Raw genomic sequence first — 26,557 nt, 5'->3', positions numbered from 1 at the left:
GGGGCTGGACTGGCCACTGCCGGCTTCCCCCCGCTGCCCGAAGTCACTCGGCGTTCCCTTTAAATACTGCTTTTTTCACTTCTTGAAAGTCCAATTATTTTCCATTGTTAATGTTTGCATCTGCCCTTGAAATCATCATAGATCTGGTGATAATACGATCTCTAGACAATTCATGTTCAGTGGCATGAATCTCATCTATCATACATGGGCAATTTCCTAAGACTAAATCCAAAATATTTATTGATCTTGTTGGCAAGCATGGAAGGGAACTGGCTCTTAATCCCTTAAGAAAATTACTTCCCTTCTAATTCTTATTCCAGTCAGTGTAAATGTACTTCACCACAATTATTTTTCAAGCCTTTTCTCGTCTCCTTTTCCTGCATAACCATTTCTCAAGCTCGGTGCATGGAAGGCCTCTAATAATACCACCTCCATCACTGAGGTTTGCTGTCCAGCCGCAACACGCTGGCATCAGAGTGGGGCCCTCTGCTTTCCCAGCTCCGAGCCCTTCCCTCCTCCAGCTCCTCCGCAGCCCAATTTAGCATCTCTTTTTACACGCCTTACTTTGCATAGGGTGGGAAAGCCAAATTGGTGCACACTTGGGTGCGGTGGCTGATGCCCTGGAGGGGATTTTGATGTGCTGTTCCATGCCGAGCTGCTGTGGCCAGTTCTTGGCTCTGCAGAGGGGCAGAATGCTGGGTCCTGGCTGGATTTTTTGGGATGGGAACTGGGCTTTTTGGCATGGGAGCCAAGCAACAGCACAGGACCCTGGTGGCACAACAAACAGCTTGTTCACTCCTGGTCATGAGTGGGGCAGAACCAATCTCACACAGGGTTGCAGCCACCACTGGCACTGTCCAAAATCACATCTGCATTCTCTCTTGTCCCAGCAGGGCCAGGCGAGGAAGACTGTGCACCCTGCACCCCTGAGGGTCCTGCACCCCACTGGCACTGTGTCCCCTCCTGCCGTGAAGGCTTCTACCCCGCTGACAGCCATGGGCTGCCAAACAAAGTCTGCAAGAGGTACGGTGCCACCCCAGTCGTGACCTGAGCAAAGCCATGACCGATGGGGAACACTGACAGCGCTGATAAAAAAAAAAATAAAAATGCTGAAAACAGCTCACAGCTGGAGCTGTTTACTAGGGAAATTAAAATAGGGATGAGGGAGCCAGGGCAGCTGTGGGGCTGGACCCCACACGCCCCTGCCCTATAGATTTAAGAGCAGTGAAGTTGCATGCTCCCCCGCTAAGCCAGCCAGCCAAGATATCTTCAGGCTACAGTGGAAGGGAATCGGCCCTGGCCCCAGGCTCTTTGGAGGAGGAGTGGGAGGAATGGTAATGTTTAGGTAAATATTCTAGCTTTCAATCAAACCTGCTCCATTTGCCCTGTGGCCGTGTTGGAGGAGCTTTCTCCCGCTCCTTGGCCCAGCATGGAAATTGCATGCAGGAGACTGGGGAGATGCTGGGAGGCAGCAATTTGCTCCCACTCTCTGGCACTCTGGCTTTAAGAAGGGAGTGGATCCAGCCTCATTAAAACAAACATGAAAGGGAAGGATTAAAGGTGACTTGGGAACACACAACACAGTCCCTGCCTGCCCAGGGTTTCACTCACCCGTGCTGCCTTGCCAGCAGGGAGGAACAAGGGACCAGCATCCCTTTCCAGGGATTTTGGGTATGGTTTCCACAAGCAAATGTCCCCAGGCAGGAGGCACAGCTGCTGGGCTATTTTTCCTGATGAAACAGATGGGAGCAGCACAGGTTCCCTTTGCAGCCCTTTTTCTAACTGGGATTGATGGGAGGAGAGGTGTATGTCCCTCTGAGCCTTAAAAGCAGGCGAGGGAAGTCTAGCTGTCACTGGGCATCGAGCTGGCACCAACGAGCCTGTTTTTCCCAGGGTTACAATAACTTTTCAAGCTTCAGATTCACCGTTTTCCATATCCTCCAGTTCAGTCTGGAGGTCGCAATGCCAGCAGACACGTTTTCTGGCTGACAGCCCATTTTGGATGTCCGGTGTGGGTGTGAGTTCAGACCACGGCATGGTCTCTGTCCCCAGGTGCGATGATCACTGCTCAGCCTGTGAGGGCTCTAGCGGAAACTGCCTCAAGTGTAAAGAAGGTTTCAGCCTCCTTGGTGGATCTTGTGTAACAAATGAAACCTGTACCAATGGTGAGTAGTTGTGGCAGAACCACTGGCACTGTAATGCTTCCTCAGTAGCAACAATGAGGGGTTTGGGGGATTCCCTTCACAATGTAAAGCTGAGACAGTGCTGAAGCTCCTGAGCTTGCTGGAGCACGGCTGCAGCGAGCTGGGCTCTGGCTGTGGTGGGCAGGCAGGTTACCTGGCAGAGCTGCTGGATATCTGCCTGTTGCTGAAACACATCCAAGCGTTTGTATTTTGTTACAGTTTAGTCTTGGGGCTAATTCTCCCACTCGCTGCAAAGCTGCTTTATTCCTTCATTAAAGTTATGTGAAAGATGCCCTTAAAAAGTGACTCCTTTTCAATTCTCTCTCCTCCAACACTGGAAGGAATTGCACTGCCTGTTCCGTGCAATGTTTGTTTATTTAAAATGTTAATCTGCTCTCATTTTCTCTTGTTCCTTGCCTCGGCCTCCCAGCTGACAAGACTTTCTGTGAGATGGTGAAATCAAACAAGCTCTGTGAAAAGAAGCTGTTTGTGCAGTTCTGCTGTCAGACGTGTCTTATGGCCGGGTAAAGTTCAGCGGCTGCATCCATCCAGGACTTCCACCAACTGCCAGCCCAGTTTTGCCAAATGTTTAGGACAAAAGTTTATTTTTTCAGCTTTGGGAGAGTTTACATGGTGCTGTCAAGCATTTGCTCGTAAGTTTGATAGCTTTAATATCACTGTCAGTATGTTTCTATAGCAATATGTTAAGCAGAGATTGGATCGTACCCCGAATGATCAAGACCTGAAAGGCAGCAGACAAGCGGTGATATTAATACTCTCAAACACTCCTCGTGAGCAGGGACTGATGCATGATCCATGTACACACACTTGGTTCTTCGCAGAAATCCTACTGACCTGCCCGCTCTGAGCGGCTGGCGGGAGCCCTTGCTGCAAAGGATGCAGGACTTCACACATCTGCGAAGAAAGAGCTGTTTCTGGCTGAATTTTTGGTACCCTTTTCTGCTAGGTGACGGCTGATATAAACCTGCATTGCAAATGGCCAGTGCCATGCTCTGTACATACATAAAACGATGAATTAGGTGGTTTCTGGAGCAGTGCCCTAAAGCCTGCTCTGGCACTCCTGTTCAGATTCGGTCGGTAGCTGTTTCTCTCTGGCCGTGGCAATAACTGGAGATTTGAGGACCAAAGCGAGAGCTGATCCACATGGCTCTGCAGACAGGTCAGCCCAGCGAGTCTGGCAGGGCTCTGCCCTGTGGGTAACTGCGGGCAGGCAAACCCCTTGTGCCTACAAGGAGTCTTGGGGACTTGGCGGGGTTCATGTGCATGGTCCAGCCTGTGGGGTCACAGCATTACCACAAAATGTATTTCCCTCCTGGAACTACTAGTAAGTTGCTGATTAATTCAGTTCTGGAATGAGCTAGATCCTTCCACTAAACAAGATGGTGTCCCAGTTAATATTTTCTGGTGTTTTGCGTTACAATCCTTCCCCTGTTTCTGGGTATACCCCTCTCTCACGAAGTCCTCCTATTCACAGCAGTGATTTTTCTTGGGCATCTGTTTCCAAAAGAGACATTCTAGGGATCCAGCCAGGAAACTTAATTCTTCAAAACCCTTCCCTGAAACAAACCTTTTCATGCTCTCTCTTAATAGTAAGTCATGTGGTGTTTATATAATTGTGTTTAAAATATCCTTGGCTATGTTGTTTTACAGATTTTTAAAAAATAACTTATACAATCCTTGTTTTTTCTCTGGACTATTTTTTATATGGGAGCGGGGAATCTTTTTGTGTCTTACATCCTCCTTTTCTTCTCTCTGACCTTGCAGAGCTGCTCTTTGCACCAGACGTATGTAAACACTTTCTTATGCTGCATGTTCTGATTTTCATTGTTAATAGTTTTAACGAGTTAAACCTTTTGCCAATGACATTCACAGTATGAATTGTCACCAGTTCCTGACAGAGCTGGGATAATCCCTGCTTGGTTTCGGTTGCAATGACACACGTCCTGCCCGGGCATGCCTGCTTAGAGCTTACCTCAGCCAGGTGAAGAGGGGAGAGCCAAACTGTCACTGGTCCTCACCTGCCTGGACCAAACCCAAGGAAAAGGAAAGATGGAGCTTTGGTGAACTGAACTTTAAATTAATAAACTGTTGATCTCCCCTGACAAATGAATCTGTGCTTTTTCCAAATTCATGCAGCTGCCATCCTGATCAGAGGCAGGGCAGGGCAGTGATGCACCACACGTCTTTATTTTGCTGGACAAAGCAGCTGTGCTGGCTGGATCTCCTGATCAGCCCAGAGCACCTGTGGGAGAAATGGCTTAGGAACATGAGCTGCATCTGCAAAAAACTCACTTTTGTTCTCATAAAGGTCTTTTACCTTCAGAGGAAACTAATATCCTGAATACCTGCCCCATGCCAGGCTGGGGTGGCATCTCTGGTGCACCCAGGGCCATCTGGCTGGGGTTTGGGGCTGTGCTCGGGCATGGCTGGGCATATTCTCCTGTTGTGAGAGATCCCAGATGAGCTGGCAGGAGGGCTTGCTCCCCTTTCCCACCTGAACATGGAGTATCCCGCAGCCCTCAGTGCCCCACTGCAGTTTGCAGCAGCTGGGAACCAAAGGGCCACCTTCTTTTGACTAGCTGGAGAAGGAGAGTAGCTGCTGGTGTGTCGGGGAGTGAAGGAGCTGTGAAGCCTTTTGTTTGTTGTGTTAGTTTTGCAATGTTTAACCACGGGCCAAGTGCCCAGAACAGTGCCTGGATATCTGGAATGGAGCTTTTTAAGTGTGAAAAAAGGCAAAGAAGAGAGCCCTCGTATGAGGGAAGATACTCTCGCAGAGCTGTGTTGCTGTGGGCTTCTGCATCTTATAGGTCTTCACATTTATCAGATGTTAAATATGAATTAATCAGATGATTTATCACATACAGTCATTCCTTCTGTTGCTCCAGGATTCCCCTTTCGATCTCAGGCCAAACCAGAGGTCAAAACTGGGGTGAAATGCTCCTGGCTTCTGCTCCTTCGGTTGTAAAATAACAAACTTTCACTTCTGTTGATGTGTCAGACTTTCATTTATAAAATAACAACTTTCATTTCTGTTGCAGTCAAAAACTGGGAGCTGTGAATCAGGAGTACTGCGTCAGCTCTGCCTTTCAGTTCTTTGGCTCACAGCGGCCTGCCTCTAAATACTGCTCACTGGTATATTTAGATGTACTGAAATGCTAAAAAAAAAAATAAATAATGTTTACCCTTACATCCTTGGCATAACTTAAAATACACACTGGGTGAAGCAATGCAATTTAAGATGACCAATCCCCAGCAGTCCCAGCTTTATCCTGCTTTCTGCTGCCCTCCAGCCTGACAGGGAAAGAGAAACAAATTCTACACGTCAAGTTCACGCAACAACATCAGCTTCCAGCATTTCCCAGGGCACTAACTCCTTCAGAAATCATTCTTGGAAAGTAATAAAATTCAGATTATTTATCCAAGCTATTGCAATGCTTGCTTGGAGCTATTAAAGTCTCTCTGACACTGGTATGCTCAGAGGATCAAAGTGGCTGTGTCTTCAAGATAAATGCATATTTAGGCAATTTATTAAAGCCCATTTCTCTATTGTCTTTTGGCACCAAAGACAAATCCATAATAGCTGTTTTCTGGAAAATCTTAGTGCAGCCTGACTCCTTGTTTGCTGTTTGGCTGTGAGGTTGCATCCACAGACATCTGCCATTTTGTAGTTGGCAGGTGGGGAGCACACATCTTAAAAATTGTTGCTTTGACTTTCCATTACAAAGAAAGGGCTTTTAAGAGCTCGTGTACAGCATCAGAAACCAAGAATCTGTCTGCTCCCAATTACAATACTATTACGGCTGTAGAGCTGAGGCATGCAGCTGTATTGTGCTAAGGGAGAAAGGTCTGTGTTTTATTTGGCTTTGTCAGAGGCAGGACCTGCTTTCCAGGAGGCTGAAGAGGGTCTCCTTTTAATGACTGCTTGAAATGACTAAAGACTCTGTTGTGTTACCACCACATGATTCCTGAGTCACATACAATAGCTCTGCTAATTCTTCATTTTTACTTATGACAGCTCTCTTTTTCTTGAGGTCTCCTAACTGCTTTTAAACAAATGCAGATGTTAAAAACCTGACTATGTGCTTTCATATACAGCTTTGGTGAGGGTGTTTTTGAAGTAAGGGAGCACAGGAGCTGCCTGACCCCAGCTGACACCTCCGCAGGGATCACCAGGCAGAACAGAGCCAGCTCTGACGCTGTAGTCCTGGGGAATGAGCCAGGCGTCACTCTCAGGGTGATGCTGCTAGATGCTCCCAAAAGAAAAGTATGAGCCATCGCTGTGCGGTGCCAAACGTGGCTGCAGTATTTAACCTATTATCACATCCTCTGGGTTCATAGAAATGTCATGGCTCACAAAAAAAAAATCCTTCCCTCGACAGCAGTGGATCCAGAAATCATTCTGCCTCATTTCACTCAGGAGCTCTTGAGGATGGGGGAAGTATTTCTCCAGGGCTGCAGAAGCCGTGGCTTGGTGGCGTTCAGCAGGATTTGGTACCTGCAGGTGGTCAACTGCTTCCCTTTGTGTGGCACCTTCAGTCCACATCATCCGCACAGCCCTGCCAGCAGGGCCGAGCGTCTCGGCCGCAGCAGCCCAGCACTGGTGCTGGGCAGTGCCAGCCTCAGACCTAATGACCTGCTTTACCTTGAAGTGGAGTTGCCTGGCCAGACAAGGCTAGCTCAGCTTCCCCAGTGCTACCCCCAGCTCTTCCTTGCTGTTTTTCAAATTCCTAAAGCAGGTAAGAGGGGATGTAGTAACACTTGTAGAATCCTAGAATGGTTCAGGTTGGAAGGGGCCTTAAAGATCATCCAGTCCCACCCCCCTGCCAGGGGCAGGGACACCTTCCACTAGCCCAGGTTGCCCAAAGCCCCGTCCAACCTGGCCTTGAACCCTTCCAGGGAGGCGGCAGCCACAACCTCTCTGGGCAATCTGTTCTAGTGTCTCGCCACCCTCACAAGGAAGAATTTCTTCCTCACTTCTAATCTAAATCATTCAGTTAACTCTTTCAGTTTAAAGCCATTACCTCTTCTCCTATCACTACAGGACCTTGTAAAAAGTCCCTCCCCACCTTTCCTGTAGCCCCTTTCAGTCCTAGGAGGCTGCTCTAAGGTCTCCCCAGAGCCTTCTCTTCTCCAGCTGAACACCCCCAACTCTCTCAGCCTGTCCTCATAAGGGAGGTGCTCCAGCCCCATGAGCATCTTCACAGCCTCCTCTGGACTCATTTGAGCAGGTCCGTGTCCTGATGTTGGGGGCCCCAGTGTTGGACCCAGCACTGCAGGGGGTGTCTCACAAGAGCGGTGTAAAGAGGGAGAATCCCCCTCCCTTGACCTGTGGTCATGCCTCTTTTGATGCAACCCAGGATACAGTTGGCTTTCTCGGCTGAGAGTGCACATTGCCAGGTCATACTGAGCTCATCAACCAACACTCCCAAATCCTTCTCCTCAGGGCTGCTCTCAATCCATTCTCTGCCCATTTGTGCTCAGGACTGTCCTGACCCATGTGCACTTGGCCTTGTTGAACTTCATGAGGTTTGCACAGGCTCACCTCTCCAGCCTGTCCAGGCTGCTCTGGATGGCACATCCCTTCCCTCCAGTGTATCGACCACACCACACAGCTTGGTGTCATATCTTGCAGGCAAAGGGTGAACGTCACGCCACAGCCTGTGGCATGTTCTCAGCTCATCACAGCTTCTCTGAGACCAGGAACACATGTGGAAGTGCCAGAGCAACCGTCTCAAATGCTGCTGGGGGAAGGTGTTTATGGGCAACCCTATGTCCAGGAGCAAAGACTGAGCTTCTGCTTGGATGAAGGAGACAAAGCACCAGGGGTGCAGTAACTGTTGCGGGAGGCTGTCCTGGCTGCGTAGCACGTGTTTGAAAAGCACAGTCCTACCGGCTAAGCGCACAGAAGCCAACTCTGTCCAGAGGAAAGCAGCCTGCTCTGCCTCCCTTTCTGCAGGCTTCCTCTGTGCTTGGCAGCACCAGAAGCTGAGAGGGAAGCTCAGGTGACATCTTTGTGCTGCTGTAGGGTGCTGTTGATCGCAAAGCCAAGCTCTTACTGAGTTTGTTGGCCTATGTGCTCAGGCACAGGGCTGGGTGCTGCCCTTGGGCGCTCCCCTCGTCTGGCTGTGGGCTGCAGGCAGGCCTGGGGTGGCCGAGGGCAGCGCATCTTCCTGGGGAAGGGAAGGTTTTGCTGCCAGCAACCTCCCAGGAGGTATCGCTGCCCTTCAGACCAGTCCACTCTGGGGGACTGGGGTGTCCGGGAGGCACCTCAGGGTCCTTGGGACCGCTTTTGCTGAGGGAAGAGGCGTTTGCAGGACACCGGGTCCCTCTGCTGACGAGCGGCTGCAGCGCTGCCGGTGCCATGGCTGGAGGAGAGCGGCTGCCCGGGGCGCAGGGGCTCGGCCCTCACTGCAGCCATGAGGTTTCAACTGCATGGAAAATGCCCGTGAACAGCCCTGTAAGGGGTGCGATTGAGGGGAGGACCACGGACGGAGGAGAACAGCCTGGTTTGGGGGGGGAGTGTCGGGTAGTGGTGCAGGACTACCCCTGTCAGGGAGCAACAGCATCGAGACCCTCTGAGGGGGCACGGCCCGGGGGCAGTGGGGGAGCCCGGGGGCAGTGGGGGAGCAGCGGCTGATGGGCTGGGGGGAGCCCGCGGCCCCGCTCCTGTCAGCTCGGGGAGCAGAGGGCGGGCCGCGGGGCGGTGCCTGCCCCTCGCTTGCCTCGGCGCTCGGCTGGGCTGCCTGGCCTGGCTCGGCTCGGCGCTCGGCGGCTCGGCGCTCGGCGGCTCGGCGCTCGGCGGCTCGGCGCTCGGCGGCTCGGCGCTCGGCGGCTCGGCGCTCGGCGGCTCGGCGCTCGGCGGCTCGGCGCTCGGCGGCTCGGCCTGGCGCGGCGCGGCGCGGCCTGGTGGCGGAGCGGCGCGGCGCGGCGCGGCGGGGCCCGGCGGGATGGTGAAGCTGACGGCGGAGCTGATCGAGCAGGCGGCGCAATACACCAACGCCGTCCGCGACCGCGAGCTCGACCTGCGCGGTGCGCGGTCTCGGCGGGGCTCTGACGGGGCGGGGGGGAGCTGTGCTTGGGGGGGCGGTGCGGCCTGTCCGGGGAGGGCTGAGGCCTGTGGGGCCTGGGGCCTTCAGTGGGAGGAGGGGCTGCAGTAGGATGGGGGCGGTTGCTGGAGAGGCCTGCAGTAGCCCGGGGGCTTGGGGAGGGGAGTTAAAGAGGTTCCAGTGTCAGGGCAACCTGGGGGTGGGGAATAAAAGGGGATGTTGGGGGAAATGTCGGAAGAACCTGCAGTGATGGGGGTGGGACACACGAGGGGTGTGCCCAGGAAGGTGGGCTTGGGCTGAGGGGACACATATAGAGAGGGACTTGGGGTGTTTGCTGAGGGGGAGGAAGAGGGATGCTTTGAAAAGGCTGCGGGGGCTTTTGGCTTTGAGGGGGAGAGTTTGGTCTGTGAGTGATGCGGAGGAGAGTCGTTCCGGGGGTGTTTTGACTGAGACTCTCTGCGTTCTCGGTGCATCCCGATATGCCTCCTACACATGCTGTCTCTTGCTTTGTTCAGCTCTCTTGTGGGCATCATCTGATTCCTGTCTTGCACTCTCTCCCCAGGCTATAAAATCCCTGTTATTGAGAACTTGGGTGCCACTCTGGACCAATTTGATGCAATTGATTTCTCTGACAATGAGATCCGTAAACTGGATGGATTCCCTCTGTTGAGAAGGCTGAAAACTCTTCTGATGAATAACAATAGGATTTGGTAAGCAGTTGTATTTTGGCCAGATGGGACCCTGCGGCAGAGGAAAATGCTCTTGGGAGAGAAGTGTGTGTGCCCTTCACTGTAAAAAGTTCTTGTTTTATGGAAAAAAAAAAATTGTCACTGAGGACTATGTAGGCCCTCTTTGAGTTGCCTGACTCGTTCACTACAAAAGTCAGTCTTCATTTTTCAGACAAGACAGTGAGGTGCAGAATTTGGAATCTGGATGGAACTTTGGATTTCAGTAATCACCCCCATATAGACAAGAAAACAGGGACACTTGCAAGTGAATTAATATAATAAATTTCATATTGCATCTTATGGTGACGACTGATATTTATTGCCAGCTTTATAGAAAAAGTGTTGTAGTGGATGCTAACGCAAACTTCTGCCAGTGTTAGACTGGGTTGTTTTACTGAGAGATCTGCTGTGTTATCGTATCTTTGTGTGTCTTTTCACCATTGCTAATTTTGGGCATAAGTTAAACCTATTTTTTGTTCTTCTTTAGTCGGATTGGTGAAAACCTTGAACAGGCTCTGCCCAACCTGACAGAGCTCATTCTTACCAACAACAACATTGCTGAATTGGTAAGCTGTCAATGGGAGATAAATCTAAACAGGCTTAGATTTTGTGTTTGCCATCTTTCTAATGAAAGTTTTTCCTGAGAGTAAGTGTCATATGCTTTTGGCAACGGTTCTTATTCTTTAGAGTAATATCGTATGGTTCTGGTAATAGGTAATGGTGTACGTATTTTAATGAGCATAATTTGCAGCATGCAGTGGCACAGCAGTCACAAAGTCTTAGTGGGTTTCCTGTTCAACTAATTGCAGTAATTCTAGTTACTACCAATCAATAATTCTCACTGGTCTCTAAAATAGATATGAGTTCAGGAGCTTTGTTTTCAAATGTTTGATTTTTCACTAAATGGGTGATTTCTTAATGTGTTCCTATTACGTAGGGTGAACTGGATCCCTTATCAACTATTAAATCGTTGACTTACCTGAGGTATGTAATCTTGAAAAGAAAAACTACTCTTTGCTGTTTGAACTCTGCTGCTAGCCTGTCTCTTTGGTTTGATCTGGAATGCTCTCCCTTTTATGAGCTGTGACATGTTCTTTATGCCTAAAAATTGAATTGATAAACATTTCCACTACACTTCAGAAATACCAGGTATCTAATAGCTGAGGCTTTATATTACTGCCAGGCTGTTGGACCAATGAGGTGTAATGTCTCTATAAACCAATATGCAAGCATTGAGGTAACCCTAACTTTTAAAAACCTAAAAACTAAAGGTTTAAACTGTTGTTACAAGATACTTTGAAATACATGTAATACTACTGAAAAGGCATTGTTTATGTTTGGTATAATGGCCAAAAAAAAGAAAAACAACTTGTCCTGTGATTTTTTCGGTTGATCAGTGTCCAGGTAGGAAATGTTATGCTTTAGTTATTAGGGTTTTTTTTTTTTTAGTATTTTGAAGTTGTTCTTTATGTTGTTCTTCAATAAAATCTACTTAATTGACAAAATAAAGTGCAAGTTTTTACTATAGTTTTCATAATATCAAAGAATACTGTCACTAGGCTATTTAATGGTGTTATTTGTTGTCCGTTACAGCAGAAGGTACATGAATGCATTTTAAGTATATTAATGTGTTTCAATATAAGTGTATTTTAAAATATTTTCTATTAAGAAACTCCTTATAACTTTTATTTACTTTGTAGTGTTTTAAGGAATCCTGTAACAAATAAGAAGCATTACAGATTGTATGTAATCCACAAAGTTCCCCAGGTCAGAGTGCTGGATTTTCAAAAAGTGAAACTTAAAGTAAGTCTACTGTCTTTTGATTCTGCACAAGATGGATATTTTTTTTTTTTGTTACGTTCTTGCAAATTCATTGGTAACAGTAATGCTGTAGTTATAGATTTTATTGAAACTGTATATCCTAAGTGGCTCTAAAACATGCTCTTTGTCTTCTTTCATGGTTTCATTCTGTTAAGGATGTAGTCTGTTTAATTGTGTCTAATTAAGTTTTACTACCTTTGTTTGTTTAATCTGATTCTTTTCTGGCCCTCTGGGGTTAGTAGAAAGACAGATCTCTAGAGAAAGAAATGAGTGATTGCAATAGAGTTCTTTGCTTTCAGTGGAGTGTGGGAAAGAGTTCTTACTCTTAGAGCACTAGGTTGATAGATCTTGAGTCTGAGCGTTTGGGTAATGTTCATGTGCTTGTTCTTACATCTGCTCTCCACGTGCCAATGTTCACTGATGAAGATGAGCCAAAGCGTCTTTCTTTGCAAAGACAGAAGCTTTGCAAAATGCAGTGTTCTTAAATTAACTTTGTATGTGTGATATCGCTGTAGGAGCGACAGGAGGCAGAGAAAATGTTCAAGGGCAAACGGGGTGCACAACTTGCAAAGGATATTGCCAGGAGAACAAAAACGTAAGATAAAAAAACCAAATTTACACTGGCATTCTCCTTCAGAAACACCACGTTCTTTGTGTGCGGTATTAGGCAGTAAACTGAAATACCAGCTACTGGCAGGATGCCTTAAAAGCTTTGCTAGCCAGAAGTGTCTTGTCCAAATATCCCGATTTTTGGATGGTGGTGAATACATCTCAGAAATATTTTGAAAGATAGATTTGGTCAGGGTGGATTGATTTAAGTCAACAAGCAGGAAACCTTAATCTGATTTGAAAATTTTTGTTACTTAACTGCGGAGAAGTGGTTATTGTTTATTTTGCCTTTTTTTTTTTTTTTTTTTTCTTAGATGATTAGTAACTAACTTTTTTTGTTTTGTCAGGGAATATGAACTGTAAAATCTGCTGTAGTTAGGAGGATAAATGCAGGTGAAAATCTTTAGTTAAGCTATTACAAATATGTGTTTGTTCAGTTTAGTTCTTAAGTGGTACATCATATGTTTTGTTTTATCTTTTATCAATCGATTTGGAAATCAGACTTTGAATCATGTCTGGCAACAGCATTTCCAAATTCATAGTTAAATAAAAAAATATCTTGAACATATTTAACATTTAAAACCGTAATAGATGGACTTTGGTTTATGTGTGGAAAGGGGTTCAGCTCTGCGATAGTTTTACAATAAGCAGATGATTGAACTAATTAGCTCAATAAACATGAAGAAGGTCTTTCAAAACTGCAAAAGCAGTTCCAGCAGTCTGATGATGGGTCAGCACTTAAGGAAATTCTTTCCAGCTGATTAGTTTGTAATACCCATTTTCACAAACTACAGGGTTTTATTTTTTCTTAAAGCAGCAGCAGATAGCCTTTTTCTTTTGAGTGTTAATATTACATCTAGTCTAGTGTAGGCTTTCATACAAGCTGTTACAATAACGTATTAGGCATTTAAGAACAGGAAACCCAATTTCATTTGCTTTTTATTTATCCACCCTGCTTTTGTAATGGTGGCAGGCCACCTGAGTGTTCAACAACATCCAAATCGAACAGCTTTTGTCAACTGCTTAATTTATAAAGTTAAGGGCTGCCTCTGGGCAGATGAAAAAGTGGGGGGGAATGGGACAGCGAGGACAAGTTGCTGGTGTTTCTGAAGGAGGTAATTCTTCACTGTATCAGTTTGTTAACAAAGATAAGATACTACACTTGATTGAATTAAACGCTTCCAAACCTAGTTTGGAAGCTAAGAGAAGCATGTGCTCTTCAGAAGGTGTAATGGATCTTTATTTTTCCTTTGAAGCTTCAATCCAGGTGCTGGTCTGCCAACTGACAAGAAGAAAGCTGGGCCTTCCCCAGGGGACGTTGAGGCAATTAAGGTAAATATGTCAGGGCAGCACACGTAGGCAAAAATAGGGGAGAAAAACAGTCGTGGAACCAAACTGAACAAATGTTTCCTTCCTCCTGGCAACCTCAGCTTCTGTTCAGGCAAATAGAACAGTGTATAAACTTTGGTTTAGGTGTTTTTTTCTGTGGTTTTTCTTCTGTTATGACATACCTGGGTTTTGAGAATTAAGTGGTCTCTGAGCTTAGAGTTCTCCCAGGATAGAGCAGTTTGTTTAATAAGGGGGAAAGTAAGATTGAACTTTGTCAATTGTATAATTTTCTAGAGTTTTGTAGAACTTTCTGTAGAAGCTTAGTATCACTTAACTGGAGAAAATCTCATTCTTATGTTTTTTCTAAACAGACTGATGGGTGATGTACTGTATGTGAAGATTCATCCTGTTCTTTTGTCTGTCTGTTTTTTAGACTGCTATAGCAAATGCCACGACTTTAGCTGAAGTGGAGCGACTGAAAGGCTTACTACAGGCTGGTCAAATTCCGGGCAGAGAGCGAAAATCAGGTCACTCTATACTTCTATTTCTTTTTTCCCCAAACAGAATCTTCGTTTCTTTGTTGCTTCCTGATGCTTTATGTTCTTACAGTAGGGAGTTACGTTGGAAGGGTCAGGTAGGGAGTTGAAAAAACTGTTTAAAATGAGCATAACTTTTATTAATAGTTAGAATGACTGTGAACTACATCCATAAGACTCTTAATTGGTGGATCATCTGCCTGGCCTCTAGAGTGCGGTTCTGGGCTGTTAACCGGACTCCCTCCAGAGCAAGGTGCCAAACATCAGCCCTAAGTGTTATTTTTAAAAAAAAGGATTAATTACAGAGTATATTTGGACTCTGTTTTGAGCGTTAGTGCCTTAGGTAGGGGTATTCTGAGAGGTCTCTGCATGGACTTAACTGCAGATGGGCAGTATTACCTTTTTCTCCATTAGTGCTATGTAGAGTTTTGGTTTTGTAGTCGTTTTCTGAGAGCCCACATTACTAATGCCCCTCTTTGGGTGGCAGAAATTAATACTGTCTCTGTGGGAAAGAAAACTTGACATTTGGAGTGACTGCTCTAAAACTCTGACGTGCTCTTTCAGGCCCCTCGGAGGACGCTGAAGAAGAAATGGAAGAAGACACGGTGCCCAACGGATCGTAGGCCCGGGCCTGGCCCAGGCCCTCCCTTCTTCCCAGCGGCCCTTCTCTCCCTGCCGGGTGGCTCAGGGCGGCGCCCCCGCGAGCAGCCGCCCCCCTGCCCGTACCCTGTCCTTGCGCATTTCGGGGTTCACTATTGGGGTTCAATAAACGAACGTTTCCTTTTTCCCCGCCGTGGTGCGGCGTCCCCTTGCCCGGGGCGGGAGAGGGCGGCGGGCGGGGACGAGGCCGGACGGTCGTGGCGGCGGCCGGGGGAGGAGCCCTCCCTGCAAGGCCCTGATTGGCTCCCTTGAGCCCTTGCCCTCTCCGCCCATTGGCCGGCCGGGGGAGGCCTCGCTTCCTGGTTGGTTCTCCGGCCTCGAGGTGGCGGGGGACGGGGGGGGCGGTGATTGGCGCAGCCGGCGGGCGCGCGGGGCGGTTCCCGGATGTGAGGCGGCGGCGGCGGGCGATGGAGCCGGGGGGCCTCGAGTTCCTGCAGCACACGGGTGAGGGGCCGCCGGCGGTGAGGGGGGCGGCCGGGGCTGAGGGGAGGTGAGGGCGGGGGGTGGCGGGGCCGAGGGGAGCCCAGCGGACTCGCTCTACCCGCTGAGGAGAGGAGCTGGGCCCGGCCCGGGCGCGCTCTCCCCCCCCCCCCGCCTCCCCCCTGTCGCCTCCCGGCCGGGTGGGCTCCTTCCCCAGCGACCTGCTCTCACCTCCGGCTTGTCTCTGTCCCAGTGGGCTCCCTGCTGTCCAGCTATGGCTGGTACATCCTCTTGGCCGGTGTCGCCATCTATCTTCTCATCCAGAAGATATCCCAGAGCCTGGCGGCCAGGCCGAGCAGACAGCCGGGAGCAGCTGACGCAGCTGTGGGTGAGTAAATCTTCGCTGGCTCTCTAGAGCTGTGTGGGGTGGTGCTTGTGTCTCCGTGAGGGGATGTCTGACAGCTGCTCAGATCCACGCATGCAGAGTCTTTATTTAATAACAACCAGAAAAGAGATTCTGTTGTGAGGGATTTTAACGGCGAGTGTTACTCTGGATAACTGTTCAGGCCCACGAAAGCGTCACTGAAGAGATTGCTGGGAAAAAGTTGAAGCAAGAGAAGCGTTTTAAAAAGGCTGTCAAAGAAGGATTCTGTCCAAAAGTAAAGTGTTTGGGAGTGAAGGAGCGAGACATTGCAGAGCAAGGGAATAGCTGGTCTTTGATAGTGCAGGAGCTGAGAGAATGCTTGTTAAAATTAATTGTGGTCAGTTATTTGATAACTTTTAGACTTACTGAACAAACCCAAAACCTCCAAATCTAAATGCTGGGGGAAAATATTTTAGTAATATTAATTTTAAATTAATATTCATTGTATTTCCTTTCAATTGTTCCTTCCTAGTTCCTACTCTGACAGGACTGTGTACATTTGGGGTGTAACTGCCTCTCATCTGTGTTATCCTCTTAAGTGTAGCATAGATTGCAAATCTTACACAGTCATGATCCTGCCTCATTTGGAGACTCAGTGCCGTAAAGCACAGGCTGTGCTTATGTATCTGCCAAAACAGTAAGTGCCTGGCACCGATTTCTGTGGCATGTTGGCATGGCAGCACATGGAGCCCCAGAAAATATTACTTACGTGCCCTTATCATACTGGTGTTCTTTTGTAATGCTAACTAAATGTTGATTTAATTGCCAAAACTATGGATAAAGTGGAAGTCTTGAAAGTACTGAAATTGCTTTTACATATTAGTCACTGGATGGTAGCAAGCATACAAGGAGACAAACATGTGCAGCTAATTCAGCTACTGGGAAAAAAAAGAGTGCAATATTTGCCTTTGGTTGGCTATAATTTTTCTTTTGACTCCTCCTAAAGGCTAATCATGAAGGGAATTGGTGACTCAATGTAGATTTTTTGAGGCTGCCAGTTTTCTCTTGAGATACGTGTGATATTTGCAAGTAATTTCTCTGCTGATGGAGCATGTTAAATCTGCTACTGCTTTGCTGCCATAAGAAAACGAGCAGGACCAATTGCCAGAAGGAGTAGGAGTGAATGTGGGCTGGTTGCCTCATGCTTCTGCGTAAAAGAAGTTCTCTGGGTAAAAATGGAATCCCTGCGAAACATGGGTGATATTTCTGAAATTACTTGCATCAAACAAATCCTTCAGAAATAGAAGCAAGTGTCCTAGAAGTGTGAATTCTACTTTTTTTATGGGTTTGTTACCTCGTTGTCCTTACTCATTAAAATCCCATTAAAGTAATTGCTCCAAAAACATTAAAATGTTAGGAAATTTAAATTGGCATATGAATTACTGTAAAAGATTAACTGGAAACTGTGATTTTCTGCAAAACAGCTGCAGGGAGAGATGTGAACTTTTCCTTACTACCATTCTTTGAGGAGACCATCTAGAATGTATTTTTAATAGCTTTGCAAACTCTTTCCCAATTTCCTAGAACCTGATGTGGTGGTAAGAAGGCAGGAAGCTTTGGCGGCAGCTCGCCTCAGGATGCAAGAGGAGCTGAATGCACAAGCAGAAAGATACAAAGAAAAACAAAGACAGGTAACCAGAAAGTGTTTCTTTCTTCAACTCATAAATTTGTCATCAAGTACTTTGCTACTGTGATAGAAAGGTTTATTCCATGCATACCAGAAGAATAGGAGACTTGTGCTCTCTGCCAGAATGTAGGTGCTGGGTTTGTCCCCCCTCCCTCACCTGGACCACCTTTGATATGGTTTGACATCTGAAGCCATAGTGGGCCGTGGGTATCACGATGCACCGCCAGCAACACAAGCACAACGTTACATGCTGTCTGACCTGATGTCTTCATGCTCTTCATTGATTAGAATGATTGATATGTGTAGCATTCTGCTCCTTCCTGAAGTAATTCACCTCTGTGTCACTTGCTTCTCCACAAGTAACTGTGTGCATGGGACACTGTCAGCCCGATATTTTTTTTTTTTTTTTTCAGGTAAATCTGTACCTACAGAAACTTAGTTATATGCCCAATTAATGGCCGGAGGGGATTTACTGGCATTTAGATCAACTGTACTACTACATACATCTATTTTCTGTTCTTAATGGCAAATACATGTGCTTAGAAATGTAGCTTAGCATTGCTGTAATTTAATGGTTTAAACTACAGCTTGAATTAATGAGGAACAGCATATTGCTGTGTGAGGCAGCGTAGAAAAGTGGATGCAGCGTAGCAATAATACTGCTTGTTAATCCCAGCTCTTCTGTTTTTTCTTTTGCAGTCAGAGACATTAGACTTCAGTTTATAGCTGATAATTCAAGAAATATTGGCAGTTAAAAACAAATGAAAAGTCATATTATGGAAGGAAATAGCTACTGTATAGAAAATCTAGGTCTAGTGTGCCTGGACTCAGAGAGCTTTGCTTTCTTTGACTGGAGGGAGTAGCTACCTTGTTCCCCTTCTGTTTGTTAAGATGAAGGCAGTCAGTCTTAACCGTTACTTTATTTGGTTTTGTGGTTAAATTGCTTTAGAAGAGAGTTGGGAGAACTGTTGTTAATGTATATTGGGATGTAAATATGTAGCTGGCTGTCTTGTTCACTTGAAAAACACTTTCTTCTGGAGAATCCTGCATTGCATTACTATGATGTAATATTCTTTACTTAGTACTTTTTATAAATTTAGGATTCAAGCTTTCCACTTGGTTCTGGTTTACTTTCAAAACGTTTTATAGCATCAAGCAGTCAAAAGAAACTGCAGAGTCTGTATATACTGAGGGAAGGGTGATTGTTCTGTGATTGGGAAGACAGGGGTGTTAAAGTAAATGCTTCCATGAGCTCAGAGATACTGTGTCAGATAAAGATAGATCCCTGGGGTTTTGATGAGTCTGTTGTAGCTGTTTCTGTAGCACTGACGATTCTGTTAGTTCTGAAATCTTAGTCTTGCATATCCTGGATTTGTTTCTTAGCTTGAAGAAGAGAAGCGAAGGCAGAAGATAGCAATGTGGGAAAGTATGCAAGAAGGTAAAAGCTATAAAGGAAACCTCAAAGTGAATCAGGTAACAACTGTGTTAATCGGATTACAATTATATTTGTGTGAAATTATTATTATTATTATTAGCTGAAAGTCATGGTGATTAAATGTTGGGTAACTTTCGTTTTTGTGAACAGCAAGAAGTAGAATCTGGTGCCTCCACCTCGTCAGCAGTCCCGAAATCTAAACCAAACAAAAAGCCCTTGCGAGGAGGTGGTAAGTATAAAATCCTTAAGATGTTCTGAGCTTGAAACAGAGCCTTTATCCAGCTGCATACATAGTCATTGTACATATTTTTCTCTCCTTCAAGGAGGAAACAAAATATGCCTTATGAACGAGCTCTTTACCTCTGACCAGTGCAACCTGCTCTGTGCGAAACCTAGCAGGAAGATTCTGTGGTGCTTTTCCCCAGGGGAAGTGTTTCAGTTTTTTTGTAAATGCTTTTGCCATAGTTTACTAACATTTTTGTGACTCAGAATTATAGATTCCTACAATATTTCTGGGATCCCTCCCCCATTATTGTAAAAGTCATGTAATTTATTATCTGGTCTGTCTTTCAACCACCTGTAGTACTAACTAAATGGAGGAAGAGGATATTTTACTCTGTCTTATGTAGATTCAGGAAGATGAAAGACTTCATTATGCAAAGTGTGACCTTATTTATCAGATATCACAGTAATGATCTATTGAATATATAAATCCTGCAGATGTATAAACTCTTACCAACTCTTACAAACTCCCAGAGGGTCTTGTCATTAAACTTGCTGTCAACGCTGCCATCATCTTGATGGATGAGCTGCTTTCTGTGGCCTTACATAGCCCCCTTTAGGATTGCTGCTGTATATTGGCCATGTAGCTAGTCTTCTAGCTGGTCATACAGCCTGTGCCTGCCTGCAAGCACTATTTTGGGTATAATACTTTAATTAAAATTTCTGTACTGGAGAGGATGACCTAGAGAGCCTCAGTTATATCAGACCAAAAGGGAAACCTGCTTGAGGTGCAGCCCTAAGTCACTTGCTTAAATGTACAAAACCTGAAGATTCTTGTTTAAACATTTTAAACCTTGGTAATAGTTCAGTGCTGATATTTCTGCTTTGAATATTTTTACTGACAGCTGTTGACGACAGCTGAAGGAAGCGATGGATTGATTCATCTTATGTTGTTTAATAGGAGTGCAGCCTAATGTCTGATACTGTCAAACATTTTATGGCTCTTGCACAGAATATTCACCACTACAGGGGATGAGAAATGTGTGGGTAATAGCAGTGCTAAGAACCAGGATCAGGGCAGCTGGATTGAGGCACCCTCCCAGTTGTCCTAGTTTCATCTGAAGAAAAATCTTTGCTTAAGTAACAGATTATAAAATTAGAGGTCTCTGATCTTCTCATGAGGTAGATGAGCATGAAGTGAAAGAACCATCTGCACTGTTCAGCTGCTGAATTAAGCTAGAAAGCAGAACTTGGCTAGTCTGAGAAAAACTTCAAAGATGGAGGTAATGCTTGAAGTTTCAGTGAAACAGGTTGCTTTGAAACCTGCTTGGTTAGCAGCGCTAACAGGTTTTCAGTTGTCTTTCTCTTTGCCTGGTATCGAACAAATTGAGGACGTTTGCCAAGTTGTATCTTTCCAAGTACATACTCGTAAAATGAAGTTGTCTGTAGTTACGGCATTGGGAGGTTCAACTAAAATACCTGTTTGCCTTACTGCTTGCCTTTTCAAATTAGTTAAAAAAAAAATCTTACAGTAGTAATGAGCAGCTCTACCTTTTGACCTTCAGAGTATTCCTTGCAGTACTGGAATAAAAGATTATTTTAAGTCCCTAACTGTTAGGGCTCTTGGAGAACAGATACACTCTTACAGAGTTTACTGTAAGAGTCACTGTTACTGCTCTGTTTACTCTTCAGAGCAGCATTAAAGTTTTAGTACAGACTTAGAGAAATTAAATTATAATTAATTTCAATTGACTTTAATCCAAATTGATCAAATTAAAAGCCAAGTGTTTTGCAATGGCTTTTACTGTTAGCACTACAAAAATAAACCATTTCAAGTCTGGATATTTTCTTTGCTTTCATTTTCCTTATAAAGCTGCCTGCGTAGTAAGCATGAACAAGGTGCAAATAATTGTGAGATTAATTTTTTGTGTTCCTTGTGTGTTGGTGAAGGCCTGTTGAGGATGAATATTAATAAGGTGGATGATTTCTCTGTAATTCTAGGCTATAACCCCCTGTCTGGAGAAGGAGGTGGAACTTGTTCCTGGAGACCAGGCCGGAGAGGCCCGTCGGCAGGTGGATGAGGCTAACCTCCCTAGTGTCCCATGTCACTAGCAGGCTTGATCTTACCCACTGTCTAACTGCCTAAAGTTTGCATGTCACAGTGACTCCTTTGGATTGGGTTTAGTGCACGTGTTGACTTGGAAACGGATTTACACCAGTTCCAAATAGTAATGCAAAAGGTGATACCACACAAGAAAATACCTGATCCTCTTAGAGAGGATGAAGAAAGAAACAATTTCAGTGTAACCAGTTAATTTTCACTCTTCCTTAAGGGAACACATAGTCTTCAGCCAAGGTTAATCACCTGGGATTGTGAGATCTGGGTTCTCTGTCTGGCTATTCAAAAGTCTGGCCTCAGGTGAATTTAATTATCTACGCTCGGTTTGCCTCTTTAAAATGAGGGTATTTAACATCATCAGATGTGTTACCGGATTTACTCTGTTTGGCTGGAAGGTACTTTAGAGGGGAAGAATATTATCATCAGCAGGTACCTTGAATTTTAGGTGGAGGCACTTTGGGAAAAAACAGGTGAATTGACAATGCCACGGATTTGCACTGAAGGTCAGTTATTGCAGAAGAGTCTCTGTGACAGGCTACCTTGAATGATGTTTTCCTTATAAATGGTAAGCAAACCAGTGAGGATTACTGATGCTAGACAGTAGATGGGGGGTTTCTTGCTATTCCTTTTTTTTTTTTTTAATTTCAACTGCTTTGTAAAAACAAAATAATATTAAATATAATTGCAAAAAAATCGTAAATCTAATATTTACAATCTTGTGGTTTTCTACAGCATCTTTTTATATAGAAGGCATACGTTCTAGTGCAATAAATGTGTATAAAGCAAGATGAGAGATCAAATGAATTATTCTGGATGTGTCTTGGGGTGGGAGCCCGTAGTCTGGCTGCGTGGCTGCCCTGCACAGCCCAGCTAGATGCTGAGGTGTGTTCTGACCCTGCTGCCAGCTTGCACAGCACGAAAGCTTAGGGGGCTTTGGGTTGAAAAGCTCCTCCGGCTACCAAACCTGTAAAACTTGCAGGTGGGGAGTAAGGAACTGAAGCGTGTGTGGTCTTCATCTTTCTGGTGTACATCCAGCATTGTGGACAGAAAATAAAGTTAGCGCTGGTCATTGTATATGAGCTTCTCAAACGACCCACCCTCTTCATATGTTCTCTAGCACAAAATGTGACAGATGAGTAAAATCCAGGCTGTCCTTGATAAAGAGTAAAATAGTCGCTGTCAGTGTGCAATGTGTCTGGGTACTGTTGTTGAGCTGGTACATTGACATTAAAGTACATCTGAATATTTCACAGGCATAGCTTAGGGCTGCTTGAACGCTTGTTTCTAAATGCACTTGGAATATTTGTGTTCATTGATGGGTACGGGTGCCAACTTTGAATACACTGTTTATATGTATATAGATACTGCTCTCTGTGTTGGGTGCCACAGAGATCCGTGATCTTCTCTCAACTATAAATGTAACAGTAGCATGTTACTAGTAAGTTTTAAAGCTACCAGCTCATGAAATGGAAAGGCAAAGAACCTTTTGCTTTAGACCCATGAAGTGTGTGTTCAAGTGCATGTAGAAGATGAAGTGAGAAGGCTATTAATGTTCCTATGGAAACTAGTTTTCATTTCCTGGCTTCTGTGCATTTTGGGTATGTAAACTTCAATTTCCATTGTTGTAACATAGACTGGTATATGTAACTTCAGGTTTTAATCTTTAATAAGGAAAAAAAAATAGAGGTGGGGAAGGATATTTAGGATATTTTCAAGATCTGAGGATTCCTCATCAGTAAAGAGGACTAAGCTGTTACCTTACTCATGCCTCTGGGGAACATTTTGCCTTTGTGTTGGGGAAACAGGAAGCAGACTGAGGTGTTGTCTTCAAAAAAACAACTGGGAGAGGTTGTTGTCTTAAGCAGAATTCCATGTGTTGATGAAACGGTAAGGATGGGTTGATTTAATTCAGTAAAAACATTTTAAGAAATAAATAAGCAGGTCTGAACTGAGCATATGCTAATCTTTCTCTGTGTCTCAAGACTTGCTTCTGGCTGGGAGTGGGGATATGGATTTTTGCCCAATTCTAAGATTTATTAAGATGTATCCAGTGAGAATGAAGTGATTTACATATTTCTGGAAACTTCAACATTCTCTCTTTATAATTTGAATCCTCAAGTCCTTAAGTTTTTCTTGATCAGACACTTCTAGGCTATTGAACAGGGTGGGAAGAAGAATCTTCTCAGAAGAATCACAGAAGTTTGTAGAACTTCAGTGGCTCACAGCCTGCACAAGCTGAAGGAAGGGTTTTTCTTCTGACTTCAGACAGAAACCTCTCCCTTGACCACAAACAAGTATGGAAAGGTGGTTACTTGTTGCTTTAGAGCTTAAGAGCAGAGCATGCAGAAGGCATTAGGTCAAAGTGAACTACGTAATGACTCCATTGTTCCTGCGTTGGTATGAATTCCCAAGAACTTGAATTATGAAAGATCATATTAAAAAGCCTTCAGGAGATTTTTTTTTTTTTGTTCCCCAACTTAAAGCAGTTATGCAAGAAGCCTCTTGCTCTACTGATACAGATGTTCTGGAAATATCTATCTGAAAGAAGCTAGCTAAAAAATGAAGAGATAATGCAGTGCTATTGAACTGCTGTATAATGTTATTTAACCACTGAAGAGTGGTATTGAAAAATCCTAAGTCAAGCAAGTGTTCAGAGTCACAAAAAAATTCTGAAGATGTTAGTTGCTTGATAAATGGAGAGAAGTATTTTTCATTGCTTTTCAGATGAATTATATGCTGGAGGAACAAAGTTTTTTGTTTTCTTTAAATTGCGGATGAGGTCTAGTTTATGCATAGTTCTCTAAACTATTCATCAGGAGGTACTGAGCACTGGAATTAAAATTGAACAAAAAAACCCATGTTGTCACTCTCATAATATTTATTTGGCTTTATTTATGCCTTTCAAAAACATTGTGAAATGAAAGAAGGCTTTTAAGAGTGATAGTCCATACTTAGTTGTTTTAAAAAAATGTTTCTTATACTGGAAATTTTTAATAACGAACAACAGTAGATGGACTTGGGGGAGTGAGGGCAAACGGGGAATCTGTTAGAGCTGTTCCTGGAGTTCCGGGTTTACCTGTGTGTTAATCAAAGCTCAGTGTGAATGAAAATGATAATTATGCCTGTATCTGCAAGGAACTGCTCTCCTTGCAGAGACTGAATACAGGCATGAGATGTTAGTACTAACAAATCTAATCTGCTGTGTTTTGTGCAGTTCTGTACTGTTTTGACTCAAACCTTGTGTTCTGCAGTTGCTCTATGCCCAGCCTGGTTTCCTTCTTAGACTGTGCTGATACTCAGCTCAGATGTTTAGTTTTGGGTGTTTTTTCTTGGATTTTGTGTCTTTTTTCCCCTCCCTAGGCAGATGACTAGTGAGCGTTATCATTCGGAGTACTCAGTGAGTGAGGATGGTGTCCAGTGTGGCAGTGCCCTGTACATTTTACCAGAAGTGCTACAGTTAATGGCTGCAGTTAAACCATCCTCAGGCCCTCCTTCCTGCCTCCTTTGCCCAACCAGGCAGTTCTCATCTCTGGCCATTGTGTTTTTTCAAGTCTGGCTGTATATCAGCACACCTCTACATCAGATCAGATCCCTTTGGACGATTTTTGCCCTCCTACAGGCTTGAAAGTGACACCTTTTCATGGATCAGCTTAGCCAAGAGTGGGACACAGCATGTTTCTGTCCGTGCTATCGCTGAACACTGAAACTATATCATTTCCAACTGTAGGAAAAGCCGGTCTAGACTTAGATGGGCTGAAGACTTGGGTTTGTTTTTTCTTCTTCCCCCTCTTTTCTGGAATGAAAACTAAGCTTTTGGAACAGCTCTGCAACCACAAAGGAAAAGCATACGGCTGCTGGCTGGGTGGTGTCCTGGCCCGGTTGCACTGTTGTAGCTGATTTTTGTGTGAGCTTCCAAGCCAGCTGTTCCAAGCCTGACACACACCCTGCCCATATTCCCAGCTCCAGAGCCAGCGACTTCAAAAACTTCCATCAGTTTTTATGAAGCAACCAATGGCTGTAGTGCAATAGGTCTCCTCAGCTCCGTTTTGGTGGTGGACGTACACGTTTTCATTGCAGATTTCTGTTGCAAGGGGCTGGCAGGTATGCAGCCTCTGCTCTGATGTGTAGTATTCTTTTCTGTGACTGTTTGTGTTTTGAAGTCCATACCTGTTAAAAAGCACTTTCAGCATGGAGCAAGATCTCTACTGTTCAGTTACTAATTTCATTCCTCCCTCTGCATACCACAGTTTACTAATCAAGATTCTTTGTGTGCTGCTTACTGAGCTTGGCTTTGGAGCTCGTATCGTGGGCAACATTAATGTAGGGATGGCAGGGAAAAGAACTTAGAAAATTCTGTTTGAAGAGAATGGAAGGAAAATAGATATACTGAAATACCTGGCCTTTCAATCTAGTCCTGGTGCTCTGTTGCACGCATTAAAAGGGGGGGTTACTGTTAGCCTGGCCTATGGGGTGTACCTTCAGAAAAAAACAAACAAAAAAACCCCCCACAAAACCAAACCCAGCCCAAAGCTTTACTTTATCACATACTAGACAGGGTAATGTTCCTGTAAATTCAGTTTGCTGCTTCTTAGGTAATGTGATTGCCACTCCATTAGCTGTTCTGCTTCTTAGGTATATTACATCTCGCCACTTACTTTTTAAATACATGTTCTAGACTTTTTCAACGGTTTGTTGACTCTAGTCTGGTGGCAGCATGTTAAAAATATATCACCTTCCCCTCCGTGATGCCAGGCTCAAACGCCCCGGTGCCCTACGGCAGCGCTGCTATCACCACCCAGCCGATGTGAGCAGGAGCCCTGCGCAGGCAACAGAGGAGCTGTGCGGGGAGCAGGAGGGGTTTCCATCCCCTCGCACCCCCCAAAAAGCCCTAAATCGGGTGGTCTGGCTGGGAAGGGCAGGGGGCGCCAGGGCAGCCCCTCGTCCCCGGAGCTGCATTGCAGGGCCGGGCCGTAGGATGGCAATGTTGGGCTGGCTTTTCCAGCAAGGAGCAACCGGTGACTTTTTTTCTTTTTTTTTTTTTGTCCTTTGAACGGGCATCTTCTGAGTGATTCAGCTGGGAGGAAAGGTTGGGACTGATCCGTGGCAGGACCAGAAGAGGATGGGGAGGGGAAAAAAAAAAAAAGTGGGTGCTGGAGCTGGGGAAGGAGTTTCTGCATCATTTGGGAAAATGCAACGGTGCTGGAAATACTGTGACAAAGACAAATGCTGCTGGTTGCCCAGCTAGATTTTTTCCACCGTGAGTCTGTTACCTCGAATATATGAAGTATGCTCATTTTCCAGTGCCTGGGTAGTTTTTAAAGTATCAGTTTAAATACTGGAACATTCATAATTAAAGTTTCTGGAGCACTGGGGAAAT

At 45.2% G+C, this 26,557-nt stretch overlaps 3 protein-coding genes across 4 annotated transcripts in view; all 3 read left to right on the top strand.

The window, feature by feature from the left end:
- PCSK6 (proprotein convertase subtilisin/kexin type 6) overlaps positions 1-4,930 on the top strand; it is a 37,424-nt gene extending 32,494 nt beyond the window's left edge. Inside the window, exons 19-21 of one of the 2 annotated variants that reach the window (XM_074916956.1) lie at positions 894-1,023; positions 2,053-2,165; positions 2,614-4,930. In XM_074916956.1, the coding sequence (XP_074773057.1) occupies positions 894-1,023; positions 2,053-2,165; positions 2,614-2,711 (341 nt within the window). In that variant the 3' untranslated portion in view covers positions 2,712-4,930. Of the gene's footprint in view, positions 1-890; positions 1,024-2,052; positions 2,166-2,613 lie in introns of both variants that reach the window. The other variant, XM_074916957.1, reaches the window with a different exon arrangement.
- A 4,153-nt stretch (positions 4,931-9,083) lies between these two features.
- Positions 9,084-15,060, top strand: SNRPA1 (small nuclear ribonucleoprotein polypeptide A'). The gene is made up of 9 exons (XM_074916849.1): positions 9,084-9,233; positions 9,813-9,960; positions 10,466-10,544; positions 10,916-10,962; positions 11,679-11,781; positions 12,315-12,394; positions 13,665-13,740; positions 14,171-14,264; positions 14,838-15,060. Exons 1-9 carry the CDS (start codon positions 9,152-9,154, stop codon positions 14,894-14,896), a joined length of 768 nt encoding a protein of 255 aa, XP_074772950.1. The 5' UTR covers positions 9,084-9,151; the 3' UTR covers positions 14,897-15,060.
- A 194-nt stretch (positions 15,061-15,254) lies between these two features.
- On the top strand, positions 15,255-24,127 carry SELENOS (selenoprotein S). The gene is made up of 6 exons (XM_074916850.1): positions 15,255-15,377; positions 15,607-15,741; positions 17,302-17,408; positions 18,788-18,877; positions 18,990-19,068; positions 21,063-24,127. The coding sequence occupies exons 1-6, from the start codon at positions 15,341-15,343 to the stop codon at positions 21,140-21,142; spliced, it is 528 nt and encodes a 175-aa protein (XP_074772951.1). The 5' UTR covers positions 15,255-15,340; the 3' UTR covers positions 21,143-24,127.
- Positions 24,128-26,557: the final 2,430 nt, after the last annotated feature.

The sequence above is a fragment of the Athene noctua genome, chromosome 13 (assembly GCF_965140245.1).
Source record: "Athene noctua chromosome 13, bAthNoc1.hap1.1, whole genome shotgun sequence".
In the NCBI taxonomy this organism is placed as follows: domain Eukaryota; kingdom Metazoa; phylum Chordata; class Aves; order Strigiformes; family Strigidae; genus Athene; species Athene noctua.
Note: the sequence above shows the minus strand (reverse complement) of the source record. Positions and strands in the feature narration are given on the sequence as shown.

Excerpts from the sequence above, each read along its gene's own strand:
- SNRPA1 (XM_074916849.1), top strand. The coding sequence starts at position 9,152 with ATGGTGAAGCTGACGGCGGAGCTGATCGAGCAGGCGGCGCAATACACC. Across the intron at positions 10,963-11,678 it reads AAATCGTTGACTTACCTGAG|TGTTTTAAGGAATCCTGTAA; the intron begins GTATGTAATCTT and ends TTTACTTTGTAG. Across the intron at positions 11,782-12,314 it reads TTCAAAAAGTGAAACTTAAA|GAGCGACAGGAGGCAGAGAA; the intron begins GTAAGTCTACTG and ends ATATCGCTGTAG.
- SELENOS (XM_074916850.1), top strand. The coding sequence starts at position 15,341 with ATGGAGCCGGGGGGCCTCGAGTTCCTGCAGCACACGG. Across the intron at positions 15,378-15,606 it reads CGAGTTCCTGCAGCACACGG|TGGGCTCCCTGCTGTCCAGC; the intron begins GTGAGGGGCCGC and ends TCTCTGTCCCAG. Across the intron at positions 18,878-18,989 it reads GAAACCTCAAAGTGAATCAG|CAAGAAGTAGAATCTGGTGC; the intron begins GTAACAACTGTG and ends TTTTGTGAACAG.